Raw genomic sequence first — 26,738 nt, 5'->3', positions numbered from 1 at the left:
GAGCCCATAGAGGACGACTTTTTGTTTAACACGTTGGCATCCACTCATAACTCATACCAGAGTTTGCCAATGCTAACAGGCATGTTAAAACACGCCAAACAAGTGTTCCAGGACCCGGTAAAAGGCAGAGCCATCACGCCTAGGGTGGAGAAGAAATATAAGCCTCCCCCAACGGACCTTGTATTTATCACACAACAATTAACTCCTGATTCTGTGGTAGTGGGAGCAGCCCGAAAGAGGGCAAACTCCCAATCCTCAGGAGACGCACCACCGCCCGACAAGGAAAGTCAGAAATTCGATGCAGCAGGCAAGAGGGTGGCAGCACAGGCAGCCAATCAATGGCGGATTGCCAATTCCCAGGCTCTACTGGCTCGATAAGACAGGGCACATTGGGATGAAATGCAACATCTCATTCAGCACCTTCCCAAGGAGTACCAAAAACGTGCCCAACAGGTTGTTGAGGAAGGACAAACTATTTCTAACAACCAAATAAGGTCGGCTATGGACTCAGCGGACACGGGGGCAAGGACAGTGAACACTGCAGTAACCATCCGTAGGCACGCATGGTTACGGAGGTCCGGTTTTAAGCCCGAAATCCAGCAGGCTGTGCTGAATATGCCGTTCAACCAAGAACAATTGTTTGGGCCGGAGGTGGATACGGCAATAGAAAAACTCAAAAAGGACACGGACACGGCCAAAGCCATGGGCGCGCTCTACTCCCCACAGAGCAGAGGCACTTTTAGAAAGCTGCACTTTAGGGGGGGGGGGGTTCGTTCCCAAACCACAGAGCCTTCCACATCACATGTCAGACCCACATATCAGGGCCAGTAGCAGAGAGGAGGTTTTCGAGGAACATATAGGGGTGGACAGTTCCCAAAGACAAGAGGGAAATTCCAGAGCCCAAAAACCCCACAAAACAAACAGTGACTTCAGTGTCACAAACCCCCACCACTTAACACCAAAGGGGGGGAGACTTACCGCATATTACCACAACTGGGTAAACATAACTACGGACACATGGGTCCTAGCCATTATCCAACATGGTTATTACATAGAATTCCTACAATTGCCACCAGATGTGCCTCCAAGAGCACACAATATGTCCAAACAACGACCTGTTACAACTAGAAGTCCAAGCATTGTTACAAAAACAAGCAATATAACTAGTCCCTAATCATCAAAAAGGAACAGGTGTCTACTCCCTGTATTTCCTAATTCCAAAGAAAGACAAAACGCTGATACTCATATTAGACCTCAGAACACTGAATCTTTACATCAAATCAGATCACTTTCACATGGTAACAATTCAAGACGTGATTCCCTTGCTCAAAAAACAGGACTACATATCAACATTAGATCTCAAGGATGCATATTTCCACATACCCATACATCCTTCCCACAGGAAATACTTAAGATTTGTAATCCAAGGCGTGAATTACCAATTCAAAGTGTTACCATTCGGGATAACAACATCCCCAAGGGTATTCACAAAATGCCTTGCAGTAGTAGCCGCTCACATCAGGAAACAGCACATGCACGTATTCCCTTACCTGGACTATTGGTTAATAAAAACCAGCACTCAACAACAGTGTCTTCTACACACACAATACGTCATAGAAATCCTACACAAACTAGGGTTCTCTTTAAACTACCAAAAATCACATCTACAACCGTGTCAAATACAACAATACTTGGGAGCAACACTCGACACACAAAAAGCGATTGCCACTTCAAGTCCACAAAGAGTACAAGCATTCCAAAATGTAATATTAAACACGTACCCAAACCACCCCTACCAAGTGAGGTTTGTAATGAAACTTCTAGGCATGATGTCTTCATGCATAGCCATTGTCCCAACCGCAAGACTACACATGCGGCCCTTACAACAGTGCCTAGCAACACAATGGACACAAGCACAAGGTCAACTTCAGGATCTAGTGTTGATAGACCGCCAGACACACCTCTCGCTTCAATGGTGGAATCCTATAAATTTAAACCAAGGGCGGCCATTCCAAGACCCAATGCCTCAATACATAATCACAACAGATGCTTCCATGTTAGGGTGGGGAGCACACCTCAACCAGCACAGTATACAGGGACAATGGGATGTTCAGCAAAAACAACTGCATATAAATCATTTAGAACTGTTAGCAGTGTTTCTAGCATTGAAAGCATTTCAACCACTAATAGCCCACAAACACATTCTTGTCAAAACAGACAACATGACAACAATGTATTACCTAAACAAACAAGGAGGGACACACTCATCACAACTGTGTCTCTTAGCACAAAAGATTTGGCATTGGGCGATTCACAATCACATTCGCCTAATAGCACAATACATCCCAGGGATTCAAAACCAGTTGGCCGACAATCCCAGTCGAGCTCACCAACAAACACACGAATGGGAAATTCATCCCCAGATACTACAGACTTAGTTTCTACGCTGGCGAACACCAGAAATAGACCTATTTGCAACAAAAGAAAACGCAAAATGCCAAGACTTCGCGTCCAGGTATCCACACCCTGAGTCCAAGGGCAATGCGTTATGGATGAGTTGGTCAGGGATATTTGCTTACGCTTTTCCCCCTCTCCCACTCCTTCCTTATCTGGTAAACAAATTGAGTCAAAACAGACTCAAACTAATACTAATAGCACCAACCTGGGCTCGCCAACCGTGGTACACAACACTACTAGACCTGTCAGTAGTACCTCATATCAAACTAGCAAACAGACCAGATCTGTTAACTCAACACAAACAACAGATCAGACACCCGAATCCAGCATCGCTCAATCTAGCAATCTGGCTCCTGAAGTCTTAGATTTTGGACATTTAGACCTTACACAAGAATGTATGGAGGTCATTAAACAAGCTAGAAAACATACTACAAAACATTGTTACGCAAACAAATGGAAAAGATTTGTTTATTACTGCAATAATAATCAAATTCAACCACTACATGCTTCCGCAAAAAACATTGTAAGCTACTTATTACACTTACAAAAATCTAAACTAGCATTTTCTTCTATTAAAATACATCTCACAGCAATATCTGCCTATCTGCAGATTACACATTCAACATCACTTTTTAGAATCCCAGTCATCAAAGCATTTATGGAGGGTTTAAAAAGAATCATACCCCCGATAACACCACCAGTCCCCTCGGGGAACCTCAATATTGTATTAACATGACTCATGGGTCCACCATTTGAACCCATGCACTCTTGTGAGATGCAATACTTAACCTGGAAAGTAGCCTTCTTAATAGCTATCACATCTCTTAGAAGAGTAAGTGAAATACAAGCATTTACTATACAAGAACCCTTTATACAAATACATAAACATAAAGTGGTTCTCCGTACAAATCCCAAATTCTTACCAAAAGCTATATCACTGTTCCACCTAAACCAAACAGTGGAACTCCCAGTCTTTTTTCCACAACCAGACTCAGTAGCCGAAAGAGCCTTACATACATTAGACATTAAAAGAGCACTAATGTATTACATTGATAGAACACAACAGTTTCGCAAAACAATTGTTTGTAGACTTCCAAAAACCTCATGCAGGAAATCCAATATCCAAACAAGGCATTGCCAGATGGATAGTGAAATGTATTCAGACCTGCTATATCAAAGCAAAAAGAGATCTACCTATTACGCCAAAGGCGCACTCCACTAGGAAGAAAGGAGCCACAATGGCTTTTCTAGGCAATATACCTATGACAGAAATCTGTAAGGCAGCCACATGGTCTACGCCTCATACATTCACAAAACATTACTGTGTAGATGTGTTAACAACACAACAAGCCACAGTAGGACAGGCTATATTACGAACATTATTTGACACCTTCAACTCCTACAGGCTAAGCCACCGCTTTTGGGGAGATAACTGCTTACTAGTCTATGCACAGCATGTGTATCTGCAGCTACACATGCCATTGAACGGAAAATGTCAATTACCCAGTGTACATCTGTTCGTGGCATGGGACGCTGCAGATTCACATGCGCCCTCCCGCCTCCCCGGGAGCCTGTAGCCGTTTAAGTTGAATAAAACCTGTAAATTTTGTAAATATTTACTAGTTTTATACATATTATGTACATACATAGTTACTCCATTGCATGGGCACCTTTACTATATACACAACTCCTACCTCACCCTCTGCGGGGAAAACAATCTAAGATGGAGTCGACGCCCATGCGCAATGGAGCCGAAAGGGAGGAGTCCCTCGGTCTAGTGACTCGAAAATACTTCTTCGAAGAAAAACAACTTGTAACACTCCGAGCCCAACACTAGATGGCAGGATAATGCACAGCATGTGAATCTATATATATATAAAGATCTGTGCTCTTTAATCACCATGGCCCTTGCAGTTGATAGCTGTTCGAGTTTCATGTTGTGGATATTTCAAGGGCATTCACTTCTGTATTGGTCCTGAACAGACCTCCAAAAATTCAAGCCAACTCATCAGCCTCCAATTTCTCTTTTAGTAACGCGGTAGTTTAACACCGAATTCTCTGCATGGAGTTCTGTTGTCTGGTGTCCACAAAAGCTGTTAGGGGGAGCAACCTTCACACCTTTCTTCAGACCTATAGCTGTTCATCCTTGGCATGGTGTTTGCTGTGTGCCTTTTATAACCATAACGGTCTTGTCACCAGCTCCATTACGGATACTCAGCTTGGTTAGAGTTTTTCTACAGCATTTTCAACTAAAGCCTATGTCTTTAGGCCTTTCTTGCCTTAAAATATCTTAACGCTATTTGTTATTTGTGAAAATCCTGTTTCTATAACTGGCAACTTTGTAGTGGTTTCTCTGACCAAGACGATATTCTTTGTACAACTTAATTTGCTGAAATTGTTACCCTCAAACTAAGCATGATTTTATGTTACACATTTGCCCTCAGTGCAAATGAAAACCTATCCATTGTCTCCCTCATGACTGAAAAGTATAAAAACAAAAATAAAGTAAAATTTCTGATTACAATAAACCAAGGGACGTGAACCCTAAATATGAAGCCTTTTGGCGTAAATTATCCCAAAGTTAGTGCTAACAGGTATACAGATGTATTTCCTGAGGTGGTCCACGTATGCTCACAAATCCCAGTCCATAGCTAATGTACCACTGTATATTTTGAGTTTCCCAAATAATCTTTTACAAAGACATTAGATAGGGCAGATCATTTAGTACTAGAGCAAGGCCAGGGCGGATTGGCTGTAGGATGAGGCCTGCTAGATTTTAAAGGATTGTTTGCATAAAAACATGACTTTTATTATTACTTGTGTGTAGGGGAAATATTTTTAATATAAGTCAATGCTTTGTAGGGGACGGAGCAGATGTCTAATGATGAAGCAAAATGAGACTGGTTTGTATTTTCCTAACATTAACTTTCCAAAACGGCACACAATGTTTTTTGACTCTCTTAGAACTGTGCAAGGTACTGTTGACTTTCTGCACGCAGGTATCATCTTTGAATGTATTCACCAACATCAAGCAGACTTGTGAAAATAGTGCACACGGTTTGTCTTTGCTTTTATTAGGAAATGCATAGTGAGAAGCTAGGAGTTAGTGTAGAAAGACAGTTTGTATTTGGTTATGTGCAGTGAATGACTTCCCTGCACATTGTTCTCATCTGCCTACAACCCACCCTCTTTTAATCAGACTTCTTTTAATGATACCCTCTCCCTACAACACTCACAACAAACCTTTGCAGTTAAACTCCTAATATACCTTGCTTAAACAGACATGCGAGGTTGAACCTCTGAGGCACTTGTGCACACAGCACAACACCAAACCGAATTATTTGACAAAGTATTGCCAACTCCTCCAACCACACCAACATACATCTTAATAACATTCAGATGCTGAACTACTAAAGTTAGATGCTTGTCGTGCTTAACCCATCTACTGCATCAAGATGACCCATCTTGCAATCCTTATTGCAAAACTGAACTAGGTTTTACCTGCCTTGGATGTGACAGGAGTATGACAAATGTATCAACTGAGCCCATGTTTAAATATGGGTGTTTTCGCTGCCTGAGAAGCTATCACTTGTAACCTCTCTCTAGGCTCCATCTTTATTCCTTTACATTTGCTTGAAATTCCTTTATCATGCTTTCGGCCAAACCGGAGGTTTCTGATGCTTCCATGCAGAAACTGATCATCATAAATACAAATAACGAACTTAATGTAATAGTTACAGTTTTAGTAATTCAAATAATCCTATCAATACTCAACTTCAATTATTAAAGCTACTCCTCGTTATTTCTAACTCCCAACTGATGTAATCGTTTTTGTGAGTAACGTAGAAGTGTTCTTAATTGCGAGACTCCAAACGAATCAAGTCATCCAACCTTTTCTAAAAGACTAGTTCAGAGAGGTGTCAGTCAATGACAAATGCATCTCTAATAAAACGTATCTTATGTTAGTGAAGACGTTTGTAGCCAGTAATTTCCAGTAGTGGTTGCCAGGGAACTGACCTACTTAGCAAAAAGCAGTGCATCTCTCAAATCTCGAAGACAATATAGAGGCCGCTGGTAGAAGCCCAGATCGTGTTTAAAGCAAATCTAGCATAATTTCCATCAGGAGATGAACATCTAACACAGTTCTAAATAAAAGACGGGTTGTCATTGTGTCCCCTATTTACTTTCTTCCTTGTTTAGTCCATCTGAAGGACTAAGTGCTAGAGTCCAAATACTTTATGAATCCAACGAGCTTAAAATTATAAACCATATCCCTCTGCAGGCTATAAGGGTGTTGACAATGTTTTTTTCTGTCACGTGCTTTGGTGTAGTGTAGGACAACTACTAAAGTCAGTTCTGTAGTATCAGTGATGCAGATGGCTTTGTCTGCTCACTGGAAGTTGATATGTTGGTTTTAGATACAATGTTTAAATAAAGCCTCTATGCGTTGAAGAATTTCTAATTATTTCCTATGAACTCCCAGACACATTACACATTACATACTGAATACCCAAGTAAAGAAAGAAAAGAGATGTGCTTCAACATGGAGATGTGCAGGAGGATGCACAACAGTTGGCAGCTGCCAGAGAAAAGGCACTGTAGTTGATCTTGCAAACAGGGTGTGGTCGGGACAATATCTGTAGCATTCATTGTTTCATTTTTCATATTTTGTGCCAGAAAAATTCAGCAAAGTAGAGGCATTTTTCATGTGAGTAAGTAGTTTATGTGCTGTTATCAGCTCAGTATGTGTTTGATCTCAAAAGGGTTTTGGGGGAGTTGTCTAATTCCATCATTTTGCCACTTATGGTAAGTTGCCTTTCCTGGATATTGGTTTCTACGTTCTTTCATCATCACTTCTTTTGTCACCAAAGTATTTCTTACTTGCCAAAGATACTTTTTATTTTACTGCAAATGAAAGCCATGATGGAGAATGCTCAATTTTTCCTATTGGCTTTAGGTCAGCTTGTTTGTGTTACAGGATGTTATGATAATGAGTTAAAAATTTAGGGCCAGATGTACAAAACATTTTTCCGGTCACAAACGACCTGATTCGCAGACTCAGACCGTTTGTGACCAGAAAAATGCTTTTTCTAATGTACAAAAGGCAAATGTAATTCGGTAACTTGTTACCGAATCACATTTTGTATTTGCAATTCATATTTGGAAGGGGTGTGTTCAGGGCGTCCCTTCCAAATACTGAATCGTTATGGTATATATTACTGTTTAGCGACCAAATTCTGGTCACAAAACAGTAATACTTTATCATCAGTTTAAAACTGGTGGTAACCCATTCACACAGGGAAAGGGGTCCCTAAGTGATCCCTTCCTCTTTGACAATGTAAATAATATTTTTAAGAGCAGGCCGTGGTCCCACAGACCACGGCTAACTCTTAAAAAAATAAAACTGCAGTTTAATTTTTTTCTTTTTAAATGCATCCCATTTTCCTGAAAACAGGCTGTATTTACATTGTATTGTTGTCCTGTGCTGGAGGATGATATGCATCACACTAAGAGCCTGATTTGTATTTTAACGGGCGGCTCATTCCTTTGCCAGATCAATAGAGTAAATTGCCCAGCCACCCTGGTGGAGGTGCCGTCACTCGAATTAAAAGAATTTAACATTTCAAGCATTGACAGGAACCACTTTCACAGCAGTTCCTGCTAGTGCATTGTAAGTTTGGTGGATGGCTCCATCAACATGAAGGAGCTGTATGTCATAAGTATTTTCTTTTTCATAAAGGAAATCCCAAAGCAGGATATACTTTTTGAAAATAAAACAACATTGTCCCCTCTTCCATGGGATCTTCCTCCCATGGTGGGAGCACTGAGTACTTTTTAGTGCCCCTTACAGCCAAGTTTTTCCTGGAAGTAATGGGAAAGGAAAAACTGCTATACGCCTGCCCATCTGAATTAATGGGGGGCGGACATAAAGCCACGCTTCTGACAGCCCTTAACCCGTCGGACCGTCAGAGGACCACTGCAGAGCCTGAGTAGCCTCCTCTGTTGTGAAGCTTTGGTCCAATTGAGTTTCAATCGGGTGTGTTTGAATTTCAATCGGGGGGGCGGACCGTTATGTTGGGTGTGAGGGAACTCCATGTTGGCAGGGAGGGAACTCCGGTACTGTTGCAACAGAGTGCCCATCTCTGCCAACATATAAATCAGGACCCAAGTTCTAAATTAAAAAAAAAAAAACTATTTTGTCAGCTGCGCTTAGTGGTGTATATAGAACTTCTATAGAAATCAAACATACTGATTGATTAAAACAACAGTCACTTTTACTTCTAGGGTTTTAAGAAAGTATCTGATATGTGGAAACGGATTGTAGATTGAGCATAATACTCACCAAACAGTGCATTGCTTAATTGTAGCCCAATAGTGTAAAACTCGGGTCTATAAACACTTCCTGCACTTTTCAAGTGTCTTGTGCTTTTCTAATAGTGTTAATCAACCTAGCATCAATTATTAACCATGTGAAAGGGATAAACATTCCTATTAAGTTCAATAGTTCCTACTGATTTACAGAGAGGATCTTTGGAAAAGGCTTTAAATTGTCTTCAGTATTGAATCACCATATCTTAAAGAATTTGAATATTACAGGTGACCCCTTACAAATGAAAAACAACATGTTCACCCTTTCTAGCTGTCTGTGTGAATTTCCAAAAACATTTCAGATGAGACAAAGAATATTAGTCATTAGTGATTATTTAGAAGGTTTGCTTGGGTTACTTGAGAGGAGATGTAGGTTAGCAGTAAATATAGAAACTTGAAATCAAGGGATTTAAGTAGGTGTTCCCTGGGTAAAGCATTGTATATAGATGTGGCTCAATTCCCTTATCTCACAAACATTTGGGTTATTCAGCTTATAGTGAGCTCGGTACAAGAATTTGACTTGTTCACATCAACCCAATGTGAAGAATCACTGAGAATGGCTAATAGTTTTGAGTTTAGCTAGGTTTGTTTGTTCCCGTTTGGAACTTTTATGTAGTATAATAAATACTCTTTTGATACCACAGTTTCCTCACTTAAGAGCATACTACATAGCCTCTGTATTTTCTTCAGTGCTAATGATCTACTATTGTGCCTGCCATGCCACCTTATCTCGTCTTCACTGAACCCCAGGCCTTGCCACCAGTCATTTCATCTCGAAACCTTAATGTGTTAATCTACTCAGCCTATTACTACATGTTGCTTCCCTGCCCTAAAGCAAGCTGTATTAACTTGAATTTTACTGTTGTACAGAGATTTAAAAAGTCTGTAAACACAGTGAGAATCTCTTGATGTATTTGTGGTTTATGGACAATCATGTGTTTCATGTTTACCTTTTGCTTTTAGACTCAGATTTCCAACATTCAGCATGATGCCTCATCAAGCGAAGGCAGTAGTAGAGACCTTCAGATGAGAATAATTGAACTAACATCAACATTGCAAAGAACTGAGCTCCTAGTTAAAAAACAGCAAGAGGTAAGCAGCAGTGGTAATTGTGAAAACCAAAAAGAATTGATTGATATATTTAATGTTTGCATTTGTTGAACTCGTGTTTTACTTTTTTATTTCACAGTTCATATGTCTAGCAAATTGCTTGCTTTTGTGTATTCGTGTGGTACACACTAAGTGCTTATTTGTTTCTGCAAACGTAGCTGAGTATATATCTATGTTTTCTTCCTATACCATACTTAAATCATAAATCACTTTAGTACTAAAGACTGCAAAAATCTCAGACTGTAGGTGGAAGTGAGGGGAATACCTGATCAATCATGAACACACTTTCCTTGAGAATATAATTGTGCAATAGTGACTTTAAAAATTCATAAGGGAATGAAAGTGCTTTGGATCAAAAATGCAAATCTGTTATTGAATCGCACTTACTACGCACTCTGTGTGCCTCAATCTGCCATCTGATAAATCACAAGCACTCTGTAGTAGCCTGTCTAGTTTCTTCATTGCTAAGTTACCAAAGTCCAAAAAGTATTCAACTGAAGCTTACATCACTCTCAGGCAGATTAAACCGGTCTGATTATCTGCCTTTCCTGCAATTAACTACCTCAACCGCTCAGTTCTAATCAAGACCTTCATAGCTGTAGCACTCCTATCATTATCATTCTCAACAAATGATTTATTTATTACTGATTTATCAGCCTCTTTTAACACCTGTTCAACGAAGGAACTAGTGTACGCAGTCACATCCCTTCTTAAGTAAACACACAGTGACTTAAAAAAATATCAATTATAAACCCCACCTGCATTGGGAGCTTTGGAAGATCTCGAAGAGTCCATGAGTCGTTCACAAACAAAGACACAACAAAGTGTCCAGAATCCATGAAGATGACAAAAATAAAATCGTAGATCAATGGAGTTATAACAACACCATTTGATTAATTAGAGGGTGCATGACATCAGTGCAAATGGCATTGCAGTAGTGGGATAGGTGCCATACCTTCTGTCAAGCCCTCTTTAAATCTCAGTGTGACCCTGTGGTATATCCCCTGATAATTTATTTACTCCAGCTATACACCCCAATCTACTACCCCATCCTTCTATTTGTTTGATAGAGGAGGACCTTCTATGAATTTTCAAGTAAATACCTGAAGAGCTCGCCTCCTCCTCATCCTACGTGGTGTTGTGGGAAGGGAGTCCAAGAGCTCTTGCCTCACCGCATAATCCAAGGAAGGGAGTAAAAGAAGGGTGCACCTATGCGAGTTCATACAAAGGGGCGAAAGGTGTGCTTGTATGAGTGCCGACAAGGGGAGTAGAGAGAACAGTGTGCCTTTTGGTGGGGGGGCGTGCCTGTAGGGGACAGTGCTGGCTAGTGACAATTGAAAGCAATGGGGCATACACGTTGTGGATGAGTTTTAAGGAGTGATCAAGCACTGCATTTCCGTTTACTTTGGCTTGTCATCATTTTGAAAACTGTATACCCCCATGCTGGGGATCTCAAAGCAGAGCGTCCACTTCACTGTGACCCCGAGCATCCCATCCTTGCAGACTGGCCATCTGGAAGGCAACTGGTAAGATAGATTGGTGGAATAATGCATGCAGTGTGGACTGCTGTGTGTGACCTTAATGTTAGATTTTCGAATTCTGGTGGGCCACGCAGACTTTAATGCATATAAGGTCGATTAAATGACTATGTTAAAGATGGCCATATTTGTTTTTCTCCATGGGAAAGGCATCCAGAAAGTGAGGGCGCAGAGATTTTTTGAGCCTCCCCTGGTACTTGATCTCAGCATGATCGAACAATAACATAATAGATTGACAGACCGCAACTCAACATTTTCCCCTCTCTGTGCGCTTGCCAGTTCATTCCCTTTCCTTCTCCTGAAATGGTTTTCTCTGTGCCACCTTTTGCCACTGAGCTGCTATGAAAATAACAGCTTTCCTCCAGCTGAGGAGCAACAAATCACTGCAGAGTGTGGGAGCATATCACGTTTGTAGTTGACTGTTCACATGTTTTCATTGTACTTTGTAGGGTTATTTCTGGAAGTAACTCATAGACGTGAGGGAATTTAAGATCAGCAGTGTTGTATTATTCTGCCTGAGGAGGACAACAGCCCTTGCATAAATGTGTAGAGAAAAAAAAAAAGTCGGAACAGCCATTTCCCGTAAAAAAAAAAAAAAAATGAAAATCCTTACTCTGGGCTGGAGATCCAATTGACCACTGTCCACAGCAATAGGGCTGTAATGTTTCAGAAGTTACAAATACTTAATCAAAGTCTCTGGGAATGCTTTACATCGGGTGCATGCCTCCCCTATGCCTGTAATTACTTGCAGGTGCTGGCAGGTGAGACGGCTGCCTGCCCAGTCCTGAGCCTCGTTGTATGTTTTCCAGTTTATCTTGCAATGTTGAACAGTGGGTTGTGCTCCACGGACCTATGTAAAGGCTCTCACCTGCTTGGTGCGCAGGAGATGCTCTCAACTCCCTCTGGTAACCGGGTGCACTGATGTGCTAGAGTCTGTACTCTGTGTGCTGCTCGCTCCTTCTGTGACCCACGGTGCGCTGGGCAGAGAGGAGACCCGGTGCTTCATGTGGTGCTGCTCAGTGACATAGTGCACCCTAGTGTGCTGTGTAGAGGTCTTCTTCAGTGTGCTATCTGGATGCTATGGGCTCCTTTGCTTCTCAGTCTGCGGCACCGCGCATCCATGTGTCTTAGTGAGCTATGCACAGTGCTGACATCTGCCTAGGAAGCCCTCCGTTTGATCTGGTCCGCATCCTCAGTTACGTTAGCCAACCTGAACCTAACCAATCCTGGAGCTGCTCCCATGCTGTTTTCAGCATGAGAGAGATGCCAGGAATGGTTTGAGCAGGCTAACCCAGCGCTCCATTTGAGCCTAGGGGTCTGTGCCTGCAATCCCGCAGTTTTGGGATTGGTGCCATCTGAAGTGCGCATGTTGGGCTGGCCGTTGCAAGACAGCTGGCCAATCCAACTTGCGCACTCTGGACTGGCTGGCTTGGCAAGTTACCCTGTTGCTGCTGCCAGTCAGCATGAATCAGCCCCGCCCTCACACTAGAACAGCATGGCCAGCGGCACCACTTCATATGGTAATGACCATTTTAATAATTTAAATCTACTGTACTCGCAGCAGGCGGGGAACACTCTTCTGCCCTTGAAGAGAGATTGCAACTGGGAGGGGTAGAGCGAATGGGGTGAATGCAGAAGAGTATCTGTTTGTTAGTGGAAGGGATGCCTGTGTGTGAGTGCAGGGTACCCCTTTATGTGTGAGTGCAGGGGATTTCTGAGTCCGTGCAAGGTATGCGTGCAGGGAAGGAGTGTGAGTTCAGGCTGAGTGGTGTCCCTTTGTGTGTGCAGGGTGTCTTGAACCTATGTGTGTCTGTATGATATGAGGGTACGTGCAAAGAAATGTCTGAGTTGAGTGCATGTAGTGAGTCAACAGTTTACCTGTGTATGAGTGATGGGGTCGTTTGCCTGTGTGAGTCCCGAGGGAGGTGTGTGAGTGCCTGGGAACTTTGTTCCTTTGTGCATGGGGTGAGTTTTGGGCCTTTGTATGCAGACATATGGATAGAGTATGAGTACGTGGGGGCTTGTGTGAGGGCTTGCAGAGGGTCAGTGCAGGATGTGCCTGTAGGGGGTCACTATATGTGGTCAGTGTACGGAGTTGGCATAGGATGATCCTGTAGGGAGTCAGTGCAGGACCTAGGGTGGGAAACTTTCCATTATTACTTCACAGGACACTTAGGTGCACTTAGGAACTTTGCTTGCATTTAGTCTCTGCATGTAATGAGACACTTTGCGCTCAGGACACCCAAGAACACAGTTATTGGGAATCAGGGATTATTATGATTTACAGAGTGGTTTCATTCCATCACTTATTCCTCTAAATGAGTTGTTGATGTCCTACCCCTTTGAACGCCTCCTAAATTAATCCTTGACAGCTGGCTATTGACACCAGTGGAGAGAAGTTTACAAAATGAATAACTATCATCCAAATAGAATAGAATAACCTTAAAACCTAAAACACAATGGTAAATAAAAGTACCCTTCACAGATACTGCCCAGTAACCACCTTTCACCCCAGAAACTAAGGAAAAGGCCTCACAATCTACTCCTGCTTTTTTACCATTATATGAAAACCTTGGGGGTGAGAGGTAGGCTGATAAGCAGACACAATACAAGTGCAGGACCCCGAAAAAGGTGGGCAATTCCCTGCGATAAGCAGACAGTGCCACTAAATTGAATATCTGTTCCTGGCTTTACCACTTAAGCTACTGCTTAAGTGGTACTAGAACACTGCCAACCTAATTGTGATCTCGTAGGCTAGGTGGAAACTGTGGAACCATCACACATGACTTGTAATCCCCATTTGACTAAATTGTGTGTGCTATGGTAATCACCTTTTGTTCTTACTTCTCTGTCCCTTTTGTTTTTTGTCCAAGATCAGGAGTACTTCGAATCAGTCTTAAAGCTGTTAGTAAGTTTCAGATTAAAAAATCTAGACTTGCATATTATTTCAGGAGAGGGTGGATAGACTGCCCATTCTTAGTAATAGACATTAAAATAAGATGTATTATAATCTTGGGTCTCCCTCTAATCTGTGTACCTAGAAGGAGGCTTAAAGGAAGAAATAAACACCAAGAGCAAATTATCACGCATTTGCCCCCAGCATGGTTTTCATTCACACTTTCAGAAATTGTTTAACCGCATGTCTCCACATTCCCTATTAGCATCTCAAAGATTAATGTGACCCTAAAGCTGCATTGTGCAAGACCCCTTCCGTGCTACAACTCCTCATTAAAGCCAATGACAACAAGCACCTCTTTCACACCTCATACAAGCAGAAATAGTGTGAAGTGGACAACTTTGTGTCTCATCTGCCAGTAAGCTGTGAGCTGGTGCAGTATGCTAATTCATCACATAAGCTGAGTGAAAGCAATGAGGCCACTTGGATAGCGTTTGCTCAAGTTAGAGCTATTAGCATTTTGAACTCCTAACCAGACTTTTCTTGCCACATAAACTGAAAAGTAAAACAGTTTCCCATAAGCGAGCCGACAGCCGCCATGAGTGCAAAGCAGACACACAAAAGGAAACAGAAGTTTGCTCGCAGTGAAACGCATCGGCAAAAGTGCAATTATCCATCCATCTAACCGGCAAAAGTGCAATCATCCATGTAACAGGGTCGATGCCGTGCAAAGCGCTCCATTACTGCCCAGCGAGATCACGCTGCCTTCGGAATAAAAAGGAAATGTAGTCCAGAAACCATGCTGAAAACATTGAGCCTTGTATGTTTTCAGTAGTTGGCCAGTGCACTGGAAAAGGCATGACGTGTGCATACCTTTCGCAAATGAAATCAAGTGTATTTTTAAAGGGCAAGCGCACAAACCAACCAAACTGATGGGCGTGGTTTAAAGCCCATAGAGAGATTACACCATGGACAAAGCGCTTTGTGCGCTCAACTCTAAAAACGTGTCAATTGTCCTACCTAAAGGCGCCTGTAAGGGTATAGTGCAGGTATTGAATGTAGATGGTGGCTGTGTGCGTGTGTACAGGGAACATTTATAGGGGGTGTTTCTGTGAGTGGGAAGTATGCATGTAGAGGGATAAGAGTGAGTGCATAATGGCAGTGTGTGTGTGTGTGTGTGTGTGCGCATGATGTCGTGCCCGTACGGGTGAGTGCTGGATATGTGTGCAGAGATGCCTGTCAGAGTGCTGAGAGAGTGGTATACCTTTGTGTGTACTAGGTAAGACTTGGGTGTTTGTGTGTGTGTGTGTGTGTGTGTATGTATGCACGTGCGTAGGTCAGTACTCTGGCAGGTGAGTACACAGGTTTGCATATTCTCCTCCCAAAAATAAAACCTTTGAGATCCCCCAATCCCACTCAAGTATGTTGGAGAGCATGGGTTGCCCGAAGTTATTTGCTAACCCCAAAATCTTGAGGAAAAGGGATCTGCTGGAGCTAAAAAAGTTGTTGCTTTCACATTGGCAGGCGAAAAGAGAGGTGTGGAAACGTTCTAAACCTATGGTCAAGCAATATATTTTATTTACAACAAGCTCACTAGGAGAACCTTATCTAACAAATGTTGATAACTGTTAGCGCGTCTGACCTTAATAAGTGAACTTACAAGGGGACGCGGATAGGTCGATGAACCTTTTTGTATTTCTGTTTTGTATTTATAAAGCACATTCAGGCCGTTGCATCGAAGCGCTAAGCAACAGAGAGTAGAGTGACCAAAAGGAGAAACAGAAAAGAAAAGGAATAAGATTACTGAGGAAAAAGCCAGGTTTTTAGTTGCTTCCTAAAGGACAAAAAATGGTGTTCCTTCCTGATCATCATGGGGAGCAAATTCCGGTATTTTGGCAGCAACTACTATGAATGCTTTATCGCCCCATCTGACCTTACGAGTGCAAGAAACATGGACCAGGTAGGCTCCTGTTGATCTAAGCTGACAACTTGGAACATACCAGTGTAAATTTGATATAAGGTATTCAGGTCCGCACATATATAAGGACTTATGCGTCACACATATGATTTTAAAGATAATGCGCTTCTTGGCCGGTAACAAATGTAACTGTCTCAGACTACCACTAGCCGAAGCTGAGCAGGGAAGATCTAGTATTAGACAAGCTGCTGTATTCTGAATATATTGGAGTTTACTGAGCAAGGTTTTATCAATATTAAGCATTAAAGCATTACAATAGTCCAATTTGGAAATCACTAGAGCAAGGGACACTGTAATTCTGAGCTCCTTTTGTAAATATGGAAAAACTTTTTTCAGAATATTAAGAGTCCAGAAACAGGCTTTGGTAATGGAGTTAACTTGCGCCTTAAAGGATAGCCCATTATCAAAGATAACCCCCAAATTCCTAGTGGAACTAATGGGGGCAGGTAGGTCTCCACACACTGATGGCCACCAGCGTGCGCTCCACAGATCCCTGCTAGAGCCAAAAAGCAAAATCTCTGTTTTGTCGCCATTCATCTTAAGCTAGTTCAGGCCCATCCATCTATTAAGCTCACTCATGCAGCGTTGAAAACGATCTGCAACTTCCTCCCAATTCTTATCAACGGGAATGATTAATTGCATATCGTCCGCATGGGAAGCGGCCAAAAAGCCAAAAGATCAAATCAATTTGGCCAATGGTGCTACATACAGATTGAATAGAGTGGGGCTAAGCGAGGAGCCTTGAGGGACTTCACACAGTAGGCAGGTGCTCTAAAATACCCGCAGCTTAATGTAGTAGATCTTTCCTCTATAGAAGACTTCAGAGTATTCAGTGCTGTACCTCTGACACCCTCTTGATAAAGACGGTGTGCCATGATGTGTGGAGAAATGGTGTCAAAAGCTGCTGATAGATCTAATAGCACTAAAATAGCTCCAAGCCCGTCGTCAGCTAATCTGCTGACTCACAATTAAGATGTTCTTACCATAGCTCCAGTACATGCAGATCAATAATCAATACACCACATCATTAATCAGTGATAGTCAATAGTCAGTAATTGTAACGCACCATGACCTCTCAGTCATGAATAACCACACCTTTTAGTAAAAGTTAGAATATTTATTTCCCTATATTAACAATGCTAAAGTCATGTAGATTAATCTCAAAATCAAATGAAACACATATAGAAACAATACTGGCTGTCCAAAGCGGCAGAAGAAACGTAATCTAATCAAAGCTTGAACTACAACACATTCTAAGGTTATGGTGCAAGTTAATAACAAAGTCAACTGCGTCGGAGTAATTACATACATAGAGTTCAACAAAGAATACCATCAAGCATTATTCCCTGTTTAGCAAAATGTCATTAGTGATGATCCTTAACTAACATCAGATTAGCATCAGCATGTTGGGATTCATACAAAACAATTTAGTAACACAAATTTGGAAAAACATCTAACTATGGCTCTATCAAAACAGTGCAGTTGGTGCCTTGAAAGAAAAAAAACAAATATGCATAATAATCAACGGTCTAATTCTGAATACCTATCCTCAAATTGGATCAGCAAGCAAAGTCAGTCTTCGTCCTCAGGACATCAGTCAATCAGCAAGACATCAGGATTCAGCATAAGAGTTCAGAAAACGCAAATTCTTTAAGAATTAAAGTTAAACATGCCTCTTGTCAAGATGCAAAATGGTCAAGAATGAGCTCTCTCCTCCCAGTGCAGTTCTGTTAAATTAAAACTACTAAAACTATGTCTCAAATCCCTATTGGTTGATTAATGGCATGTTTGCACTTTGTCCAGTAAAACTCCAGATCTATGATTTCTACTATTACTCTGTTCACATGTCATTGATTGGTTGTTCTGTAATGTCCTCATCATCCGGCTTGTCAGGTAACAATATTGTTACAGCTTCTACTCTAGTCAGTGTCTTCATTGTTCTCCTCACACACATTACACACAAAATGTTACATTAGCAGGAGCAGCATCTTCTAGCAATTGGTTCTTATGAGAAACTTGGAGTTGTGAGCACATTTAAACATTGCAAATGGAAAATCAAAGTTTAACTCTCTAGAACAGCCATTTAATAAACGTTAAGAAACACAGCCTTTGACATGAGGCCTTTTTGTTATTAACAAGTTTTAAGTTTAATCTTGCACATTGGCCTTTAGCTGTCCCAAAAGAGTTTTATAAAGTTGGGGAGTTGCCACCCTCCCTTTTTGACCATTTCTCACAGCAGGATATAATGCATTTTACATACTTTTGCTATTTTATCAGGCATTAAGGCATTATTTCATTGTAGCATTGTTTAGAGAAAGTCAATTTGGACAAGTAAAAGCAGCACTGTTGTTTCTTGAAATCCTTTCTTCTCCCAAGGTTTGCCTTTCGGGTGGCAAGTTTTGTTTATATTGATGTCAGACTTCGGAAAAATATATTTAGTTGCTGGGGGTTTCAAACACAATGACTTAGTCCCCTGGGATGCAAATGCTGATAAATCTGTTTTTTACTGTTTTATTTATTCCACTGTGTTTTTACATTTCTTGACTTTTATGCATTTATTTTTAGCTGCACAGGTTTTTATGTGTTTGTGGACTTTATATGGTCTTGAGTTACCGAATAAAAGTATTTGACTGAGTACACAGACGTGTTTCTAGCAATTCAGTGCTGGGGATGTCTATCGGGGTTCACAGTATCTGTAAGTGCAAATGTCTGCCTGTGTGTGTGTTTGTGCACGTGTGCACACTCACAAGGAGCATGTATCTTTTTGAGGCAGTGGGAGGGGTGTTCGAGCAGGTGAGCAATGTGAGTGCAGGATGCAGCACTTTAAAGCCCGGTATTGCCAATGCGTATTGCTTCCATTATGACACGCCAGACAGGCCTACCATATGCAAATAGACCCAGTAACAAATAAAACAAGCATTTTCAATGCAACGGGTCTCGCATTTGTTCGAGTTAGAGCTATTAGCGCTGTACAGGAAAAAAACAATAGATTGATAAAGTAGTCCTGACACCATGCAGAAAACATCGAGGCTCGTGTGTTTTTAGTATTTTACCGGTACTGTGTAGGAGGGCTAAACACCGGAAAAGGAATGACATATGCATGCCTTTCACAAATGAAAGCAAGCAGATTTTAAAAGGCAAGCCCACAAACCAATGAAAGAGACTGACGTGATATGGGCGTGGTTAGAAGCCCAAAAGAGATTACAGCATGGGACAAAGCGCTTTGTGCTCGACCCTAAAAAACTTGACTGTACTAGTAACTGTGGCTCACAGCAGTCTCCATGGCTTCTCTGTCCATCCTCCTCCGATCCATGGTGCAGTGCAAACATCTCTTCTCCCTTTCTTAAATATAAAGTGCACAGCTGTCAGCACTGTGATATTAGGAATTGCACCTGTATGGGTGTGTGGTGATTTGTGTTTATTCACTCTTGTTACACCAGTTACGCTATCCTTTTTCATATGCTTTTGCTTTGTGACCATCCAACAACTTTACATTTGGGTTTCCCTGACTTCTTTTTCTTCAAGGTGCGTGTCATCTGTCTTGGAAACAGCTGTTGTTGTTTGCCCTGGCTCCCATTCCCCACTTCTCTTAGGCCCCAATCAACTCCCAGGTATCCCCTCCCACCAACAAAACCACATTGCTTCTGTTGGGAAGCTTTTCTAGTGTACGGGTGCTTCCATTATGCTACAGATATAATATAATGTGTTTTTCTATATACTGTTTGTTTTACGGGTTATATTCTTTTTTTTCCCTGTGGTACTTATTCCTGGTTTGTTTTTATCTATTATTTAACTCCATGATAATGTCTTTAACAATGACAGCAATAAATGCCTACAGACAAATGATTTGTCTTTATTAGCGTGTGAATTTGGTGTGACAAAATATAACCGAGGAAGAAAGAAAAAGGCAGTGAGAGGGAAAGATAGTGCAAGACAAAACGACAGGGTGAGAGAGCGAGATAAGGTAGGAGAGAGAGACAGACAGAGAAACAAGAGAAGTGCGAGGGGAGGCGAGAGAGGTGAAGAGCGAGTGGGGTGACAAAGAGGAGAACAGAGGGAAAGGGTTGGGGGGAGAGAAATGCCTGGGAGAGAGGAGACATACAGAGGGTGAGAGAGAGGGGGGGAGAACGAGAGAGAAATGGCTGAGAGAGAGATAAGAGACATACAGAGAGTGAATGAGAGAGAGAGGGGGAGAGACGGAGAGACAGGGGAGATGGAGAAAGAGAAATGGCTGAGAGAGAGATATGAGAGACATACAGAGAGTGAATGAGAGAGAGAGAGGGAGAGACGGAGAGAGAGAGAGGAGATTGAGAAAGAGAACGGGCAGAGAGAGAGAGAGAGAAAGAGTCCGCGGGGTGACAGAGGGGAACAAAGAGATGGTGAGAGAGACAGAGTGTGACCTACTTACACACACGTTGTTACTAAAAATGGTGACAGTGGCTTCTAAATGCCTGCACATGAATGTGTGAAATAAGAATAGCATTTCCAATTTGAAAAGCGTTTGTGGTTGCTGCGGAGGCAATCTTCTATTGTTCTTGTTATGGAATAAAAAAAAAAAAACCTCCAAGCATGGTCACCACATAGTAGTGAGTAAATGAGACCGGCCGAGGGTGCACGTGTGAACTGACTACTGGAGTATTTGCGGACAAAAGTTTGAATTATACAAAATGAATGTTTTTGGCTTTTATAGAAACTGTTTTGAAACGTTTAAAAAAAGTTTGGGCGCATGCCGCACACATCTTCACATCTAAAGGCTAATAAGCAGGCCAGAGCGCAGGGGCGCCTGTGTACATCAGGGAAAGTGTGTGTGTGTGTGTGTGTGTGTGTGTGTGTGTGTGTGTGTGTGTGTGTGTGTGTGTGTGTGTGTGTGTGTGTTAGTGTGTGTGTGTGTGTTAGTGTGTGTGTGTGTGTTAGTGTGTGTGTGTGTGTGTTAGTGTGTGTGTGTGTGTTAGTGTTAGTGTTAGGGTTCTCCCTTCAGGAGGACTTCGTGCATTTAGCTGGCAATTGGTTTGATCACTGCGTAAGAGATATGTTAATGGACCTTCAAGTGTGTGACCTGGCTGCTACAATCTCTGCTCGCTTGGATTTGAAGCAAATTATGCCTTTCGATTTAGTGTTTCAATTCCATTGTCCGGACATAGATTTCTGTTGAAATTCTGTTTCTCTTTTTCCCCCATTATAGGAACTCTTCAGACTACGCCAAGAAAGGGAGTCTTCCAAGGGTGGTGTAACCAAGGCAATCATCACAAAAAAGTAAAGTTTGTGTGCAGCAAACAGGCATGCTGAGATATGCTAGTTGTATGTGTACCTTTATAACTTAGTATTTTAAAGTGTTTCACAAGCATTTAGCACTTATTATTTGAAATTGGCATTTAGGGGCAATCGAAAAAAGTGGAAGAGGGAAAGGGGGGTTACTGAACTTGGGGCCTACAAAGCTTATGTTTGTACCAGTGTTGAAGAATGTAAATTTAGTGTACTAAGGAGATGCAAATTACAAACACTAGAAAACGGAATTCTCCAGGGATGTCTACAAAGCATATACATTATGGATGAGGGAAGGCAACCTTCTCCAAGGCTGCCATCTAGCAATGTACATCAAATGTGAGCAGGGAAAACAACATTGCATCAGAAAAGGGACATTAAAAGCATGTACCTAATTAAGTCTAGGCTTTTTGCATTTACTACAAACATCAGGTGGTTTGTCCAGATGGACTCCTGGAGAGTTAGAACTTGATGTTTTACTACTGTTGATATTTTTTTGCATGTGTTTAGGGTGTACAGCTAGAACATTAATGATAAGGACGTTTCCAGTTACCACATGAGAGCATTTCGTTTTTTGAGGCATTTAGTTCAAGATGGCTCAGTGTCATTCAGTGGTCAAATGGCTATAAGACAGTTGTTTAGTTTAGAGTGCCCTGTGTCTTTAGGCTTTTACAGTTTGAGTATTATCTGTGTGGTCTGCAAAGTTGCAGGTAAGGAAGTAAGATCAAAGGTGTTGATTAGTTCTGGCAGTGTTTTAATGTATACACTGGAAAGGCGGAGAATGATGGTTGATCATTGAGATGCTTCTGTTTTGATTATGTAAGGTGTGGAAATTAAAGGAGACATCAATGCAATGTTAGATCTGTTTTAAAGTTAGGATGGGGCCCAGTCACGAATTCGTCCATCGGTATGGATTAATTTTAGTCTGAAAAGCATGAACTGTATTGAAAACCATTGGTACAGAAGTGGTGTTGCTATCTCGTTTTTTTTAACAGGGTTTTTATTAAGTCATCCAAGATTTGCATTGGGTTTTATTCTGTTCCTCTGCCTAGGCAAACATCATCTTCGTGGTCTGACAGTGGCCTGTTACCTTCAAGGGACGGAGTGGTCAAAAGGAATGCTGCTCTTTTATTTACTTTACCAAGGAATGACTAGTTAGGAATTTGGCTCTTGTCATAACGATCTATTGAGTCCACATGATTCTTGATTAAAGGGCATGTGTATACTTCAAGTCCTTTGGGGAAAAGGATTGTGGATAAAAAGGTATTACTAATGTTCATTAAACGGGTATCTGCTGATTTTGATAATACAATTCTTTGAATATTCATGAAGGGCCTACTGGCTTTGACAAGTTCATGAAATTATGTTAATGTAAATTCCCAGAAGGAAGATAGAGATGGATTTTCCCTGCTGGAATGATCAAATTAGGAGGGTTCTCAGGACAAAAGTTGTTTCTTCTGTTTTTCTAAATGTGTAAGACTAAGGTGACAACTCCGATGCCGTAGTGTGCTGCTGCTTTGTTGCAGAACTCTTGAGAGTGTGAAATTGTTACCAAATATTATTTGGGGTTGTGGGATTACGATTGTATTTTGTGGAATTTGTTAGTTGGGCATTTGTGCTATAGATACAGCTTGAATAATGGATTTTCTTTGCCTTTTAATGTATCATTTATCCATTCCGTAATGTGTGCAGATGCATTTTTTCATGTATGTTCTTCAATTTGTGCCACGTGTGTTGACGTGTAGTAATTTAGATTCTATTTACGTCTTCATTCATTCTCTGTGATCTGTTTAAATTTTTTTTAATTTTATTTTTTAGGAAAAGTATTTTGCCAAAGGCTTTTTCAATTGTACACCTACTTTACAGAGTTTGTGACCAGATGTGCATTTTTAGTCAAGAGGGTTTTCTGATCTTCCAAATTCAAGGTGTTCCAATGCCTATAGGAGAACACGTAAAAAGGTGTATGAGATGGGTGTCCTGAAGATATCCTGTGCAAGAAGTAGATAAGGTGGTGATCACCCCTGGTGACAGGGAAGTCCCAATTACCAGATACTTGGTCCAGTTTGCAGAAAATAGGGTTTAGTGTATCACCTTATATATGAGTTGGACCAGCAAGAATCTGCATTACATTGTTTGTAGCTAAGCCAAATAAATTGATATTGGGTTGTAGTTGGTTGCAACATTTTTGGGGGAGTCGAGTCAAATATTTAAGTCCCTAAGGATGAATAAATTAGTGTGTCTGATGGTCAGATCCGTTATTGCATCTAAAAAAAAAGCATTCCCTAAAAACTCCCTTCACTGAGCAGTGGTCTATATAGCAGGAGAAAATTACAGGTGACAGTGGGTCAGGGTTGCATCTTATCAGAAATACTTTGTATCCTTCTTTTAGAATATGATCGATTTTATTGGCTGTAATGGTGCTCCTGAAAATAGTTGACAGTCCTCATTTCTTGGGTTGCTGATTGTGGCTAATGCAATGAGCTCTTGGCGCCATATCATCCCCCAGTCATATTTCTGTACTAAATAGCTGGTCTCGTTTTGAATCAGTTAGTAGATCAGCAATATTGTTTGCTTTGTGTCTAAACTTTTGAAGGGTTATTGTATCCGGTCACTTCCAGCCACTACATGGAATCGTTTGGCCCAGATTACAGCATCAGGATTCAGGAACATGCGGAAGACATACAACTCTACTTAAAAATCTCCTCTGCTTCAGACATCCAATGCCTCAAACATTGCTTGCACATCATCCATCCCTAAATGGACCAGTACCTACCTGAAGTTCAACCCAGCCATAGACAACATTGCTGTTGTTTGGCAAGGACACCAAACACAATGTAGTACAATTGAGGCTCAATGAAAAAACCTTTCCAGCTTCAAACCCCAACATTCACCAAGTGCCAAGTCATTCGGATTTGTCCTGGACACCAGCCTCACCCTTAGGGAACACATTGCCATAAAAACAGACACCCTGGTACCACCTCTCTCTTATAAAGAAAGTAAAACCGTTTCTTCCGGAAAATGACTTTAGAACTGCTACCCAAGCCCTCATACTCTTGCTCTGGATGGTGGTAAAACCCTAATCTATGGCCTCCCAGGCTCCACATTGACACCCCTTTGGTACATTTTTGAAGATGCTGAAAATCCTATCCGGGGCCTGAAGATATGATCCTATCCCCCTCATCCTGATTGAACTCCATTGGCTCCTCTGTATGGCCTGTACCACCTTCAACACCTGCTGTGTGACCAGCCCCCCCTTATCTTGCAGACAAGCTCACCATCTCTTGTGGCTCTCAGCACAGCCACTGCCAAGTCCCCATCAGACTGCAGATTAGCAAGTGTAAAAAAGAAAAAATAAGACAGCAAAGTCTTGTGCATCTGTGGACCTAGGTCAGCATCCCTATATCCATCAGGACCGTCCCAGTGCAGCTCCAGTTAAGGAAAAAATTGAAGATTTACCTTAGGTAAGACCACTACATAACAATGCATTAACCGTCCACAACCCAGATTATTCTTATATAGATTATTCTCATATTACTAGTTGGCTTCATGCTGGTTTTTGACCATATGGAGCATTCTGCTGCCTTTTGCATAGGTTTGCGCTGTAGAAATACCACCTATATGCATACACATACACATTCTTACATACATACAGTGATTGTGTATTGAATAGGTAATTATATATACAGTGTGGTGTGAAGTTTGGAGCAGTATTGGCTGAATCCATATTTGCACTTGGTTCCCTTTTCATGCCAAAGGTATGAGGTGTTTGATATTTGCATGTTTGTCTTTTTGAGCTGTAGAAGGTAAGAAGACAGATAGTGTGTATGAGTCTATGCTTGTAGACAACTTTGTATGGACATCCTTGATCCTTGAATGGTCAATATCCTGCTCACAAAATACCACTTGATGCTCTGTGTCAGTGCTTAATGCACCATTTCAAGACGAGCCTCAGGCTTCTTTCATGGCTTAATTACCTGCTCAGTGTTTTCTGCTGGATGCCTGTTGATTGGTAAATAAGGTCACCTAAAAAAATAGCTTGTGTTTTCGGTCTTATTGTTTGAAATACCAAGATGGGAAGGTGTAATGGATGGAGCTCTGCACTATGTTCGTGCACATTCTCCAACACATCCCTCACATTTCCATGTATTAAAATGTATAAACATACATTCCTAGTGTTATGTTATTCTCTCTCACCTTTTCTGTTCTCCCTGAAGACTGTGCTCCTTACTCTTGATGATGAGGGGAAAAGAAAGTGTCACACTAACAACGTCTTTACCAGAAAGTCAGCCGAACGTGGTAAAGATCTGTTGTCTTTCTTTGGTCTGTAAAACACCAAATGAGCCATGGAGAGGGCACAGACTCCTATAGCCTTCCCCACCCTCTCCCAGTCCTCTGCAGGCGCAGGAAAGGCAAATGAGATTGTGGTCCATCATCCACTACTCCACTGTTTACTTCAGCTCTTTGAGGTGTGAGATGAGAACCATTCTTTCCTCCTCTTCAGGGACAGTGAGATGAAGGAAAGAAAAGAGAAGGAGCTGCTTCCCCTCACTAATGTCATAGTAGTGATTTTTTTTTAAATGTTTTTCACATAAGTGCTAGAAGTAATACGTGTTCAACCCTGAGGTTCACACTTAGAGAAGCCATACTCACCAATATTTCCTTATTCACCTTCGCATTATTAGAACATTAGTGCAAAATAACATTGTTATTGTTCAATGTACAATGCATGCCTATTAGAGAAGAAAAGAGAGTGTAGGAAGCAAGAGAGGAGATGGAGATGCACCCAAGATGAATCCATGAAAAGGGAATATAAAAATCTGATTCGAGAATATCATTTGGAAATAAAAAAAACTCAGGCGACCTATTACTCAGGAAAAATCGAAGCAGCAGCTAATTCACCCAAGGAGATCTTCAATGCCCTAAAAGATCTTATTTATCCATGGGAGGAAGCAGAAATTAGGGACTCCCCTCAACAACATGTAGATGATCTGGCTAGTTTTTTTCTAAATAAAATTCAGAATATTTATCTAGCCTTCCCCAATTCCCCTAGTAAAGATCAGAAGAGGATGAGCCAAGAGGTCGGGGAGGTAACTCTTCTCACAAACTTTACACCTATTAGTTTGGATAG

General features: G+C 41.4%; 1 protein-coding gene across 5 annotated transcripts in view; it reads left to right on the top strand.

Moving 5' to 3' along the window:
* Nucleotides 1-26,738, top strand: part of POF1B (POF1B actin binding protein) — a 268,805-nt gene that overhangs the window by 227,053 nt on the left and 15,014 nt on the right. For all 5 annotated transcript variants that reach the window (XM_069212651.1, XM_069212643.1, XM_069212647.1 and 2 more), the window contains 2 exons: nucleotides 9,790-9,918; nucleotides 21,531-21,601. In XM_069212651.1, coding sequence (XP_069068752.1) covers nucleotides 9,790-9,918; nucleotides 21,531-21,601 — 200 coding nt within the window. The remainder of the gene's footprint in view (nucleotides 1-9,789; nucleotides 9,919-21,530; nucleotides 21,602-26,738) is intronic.

The sequence above is a fragment of the Pleurodeles waltl genome, chromosome 2_1 (assembly GCF_031143425.1).
Source record: "Pleurodeles waltl isolate 20211129_DDA chromosome 2_1, aPleWal1.hap1.20221129, whole genome shotgun sequence".
NCBI classification, from domain to species: Eukaryota; Metazoa; Chordata; class Amphibia; order Caudata; family Salamandridae; genus Pleurodeles; species Pleurodeles waltl.
Note: the sequence above shows the minus strand (reverse complement) of the source record. Positions and strands in the feature narration are given on the sequence as shown.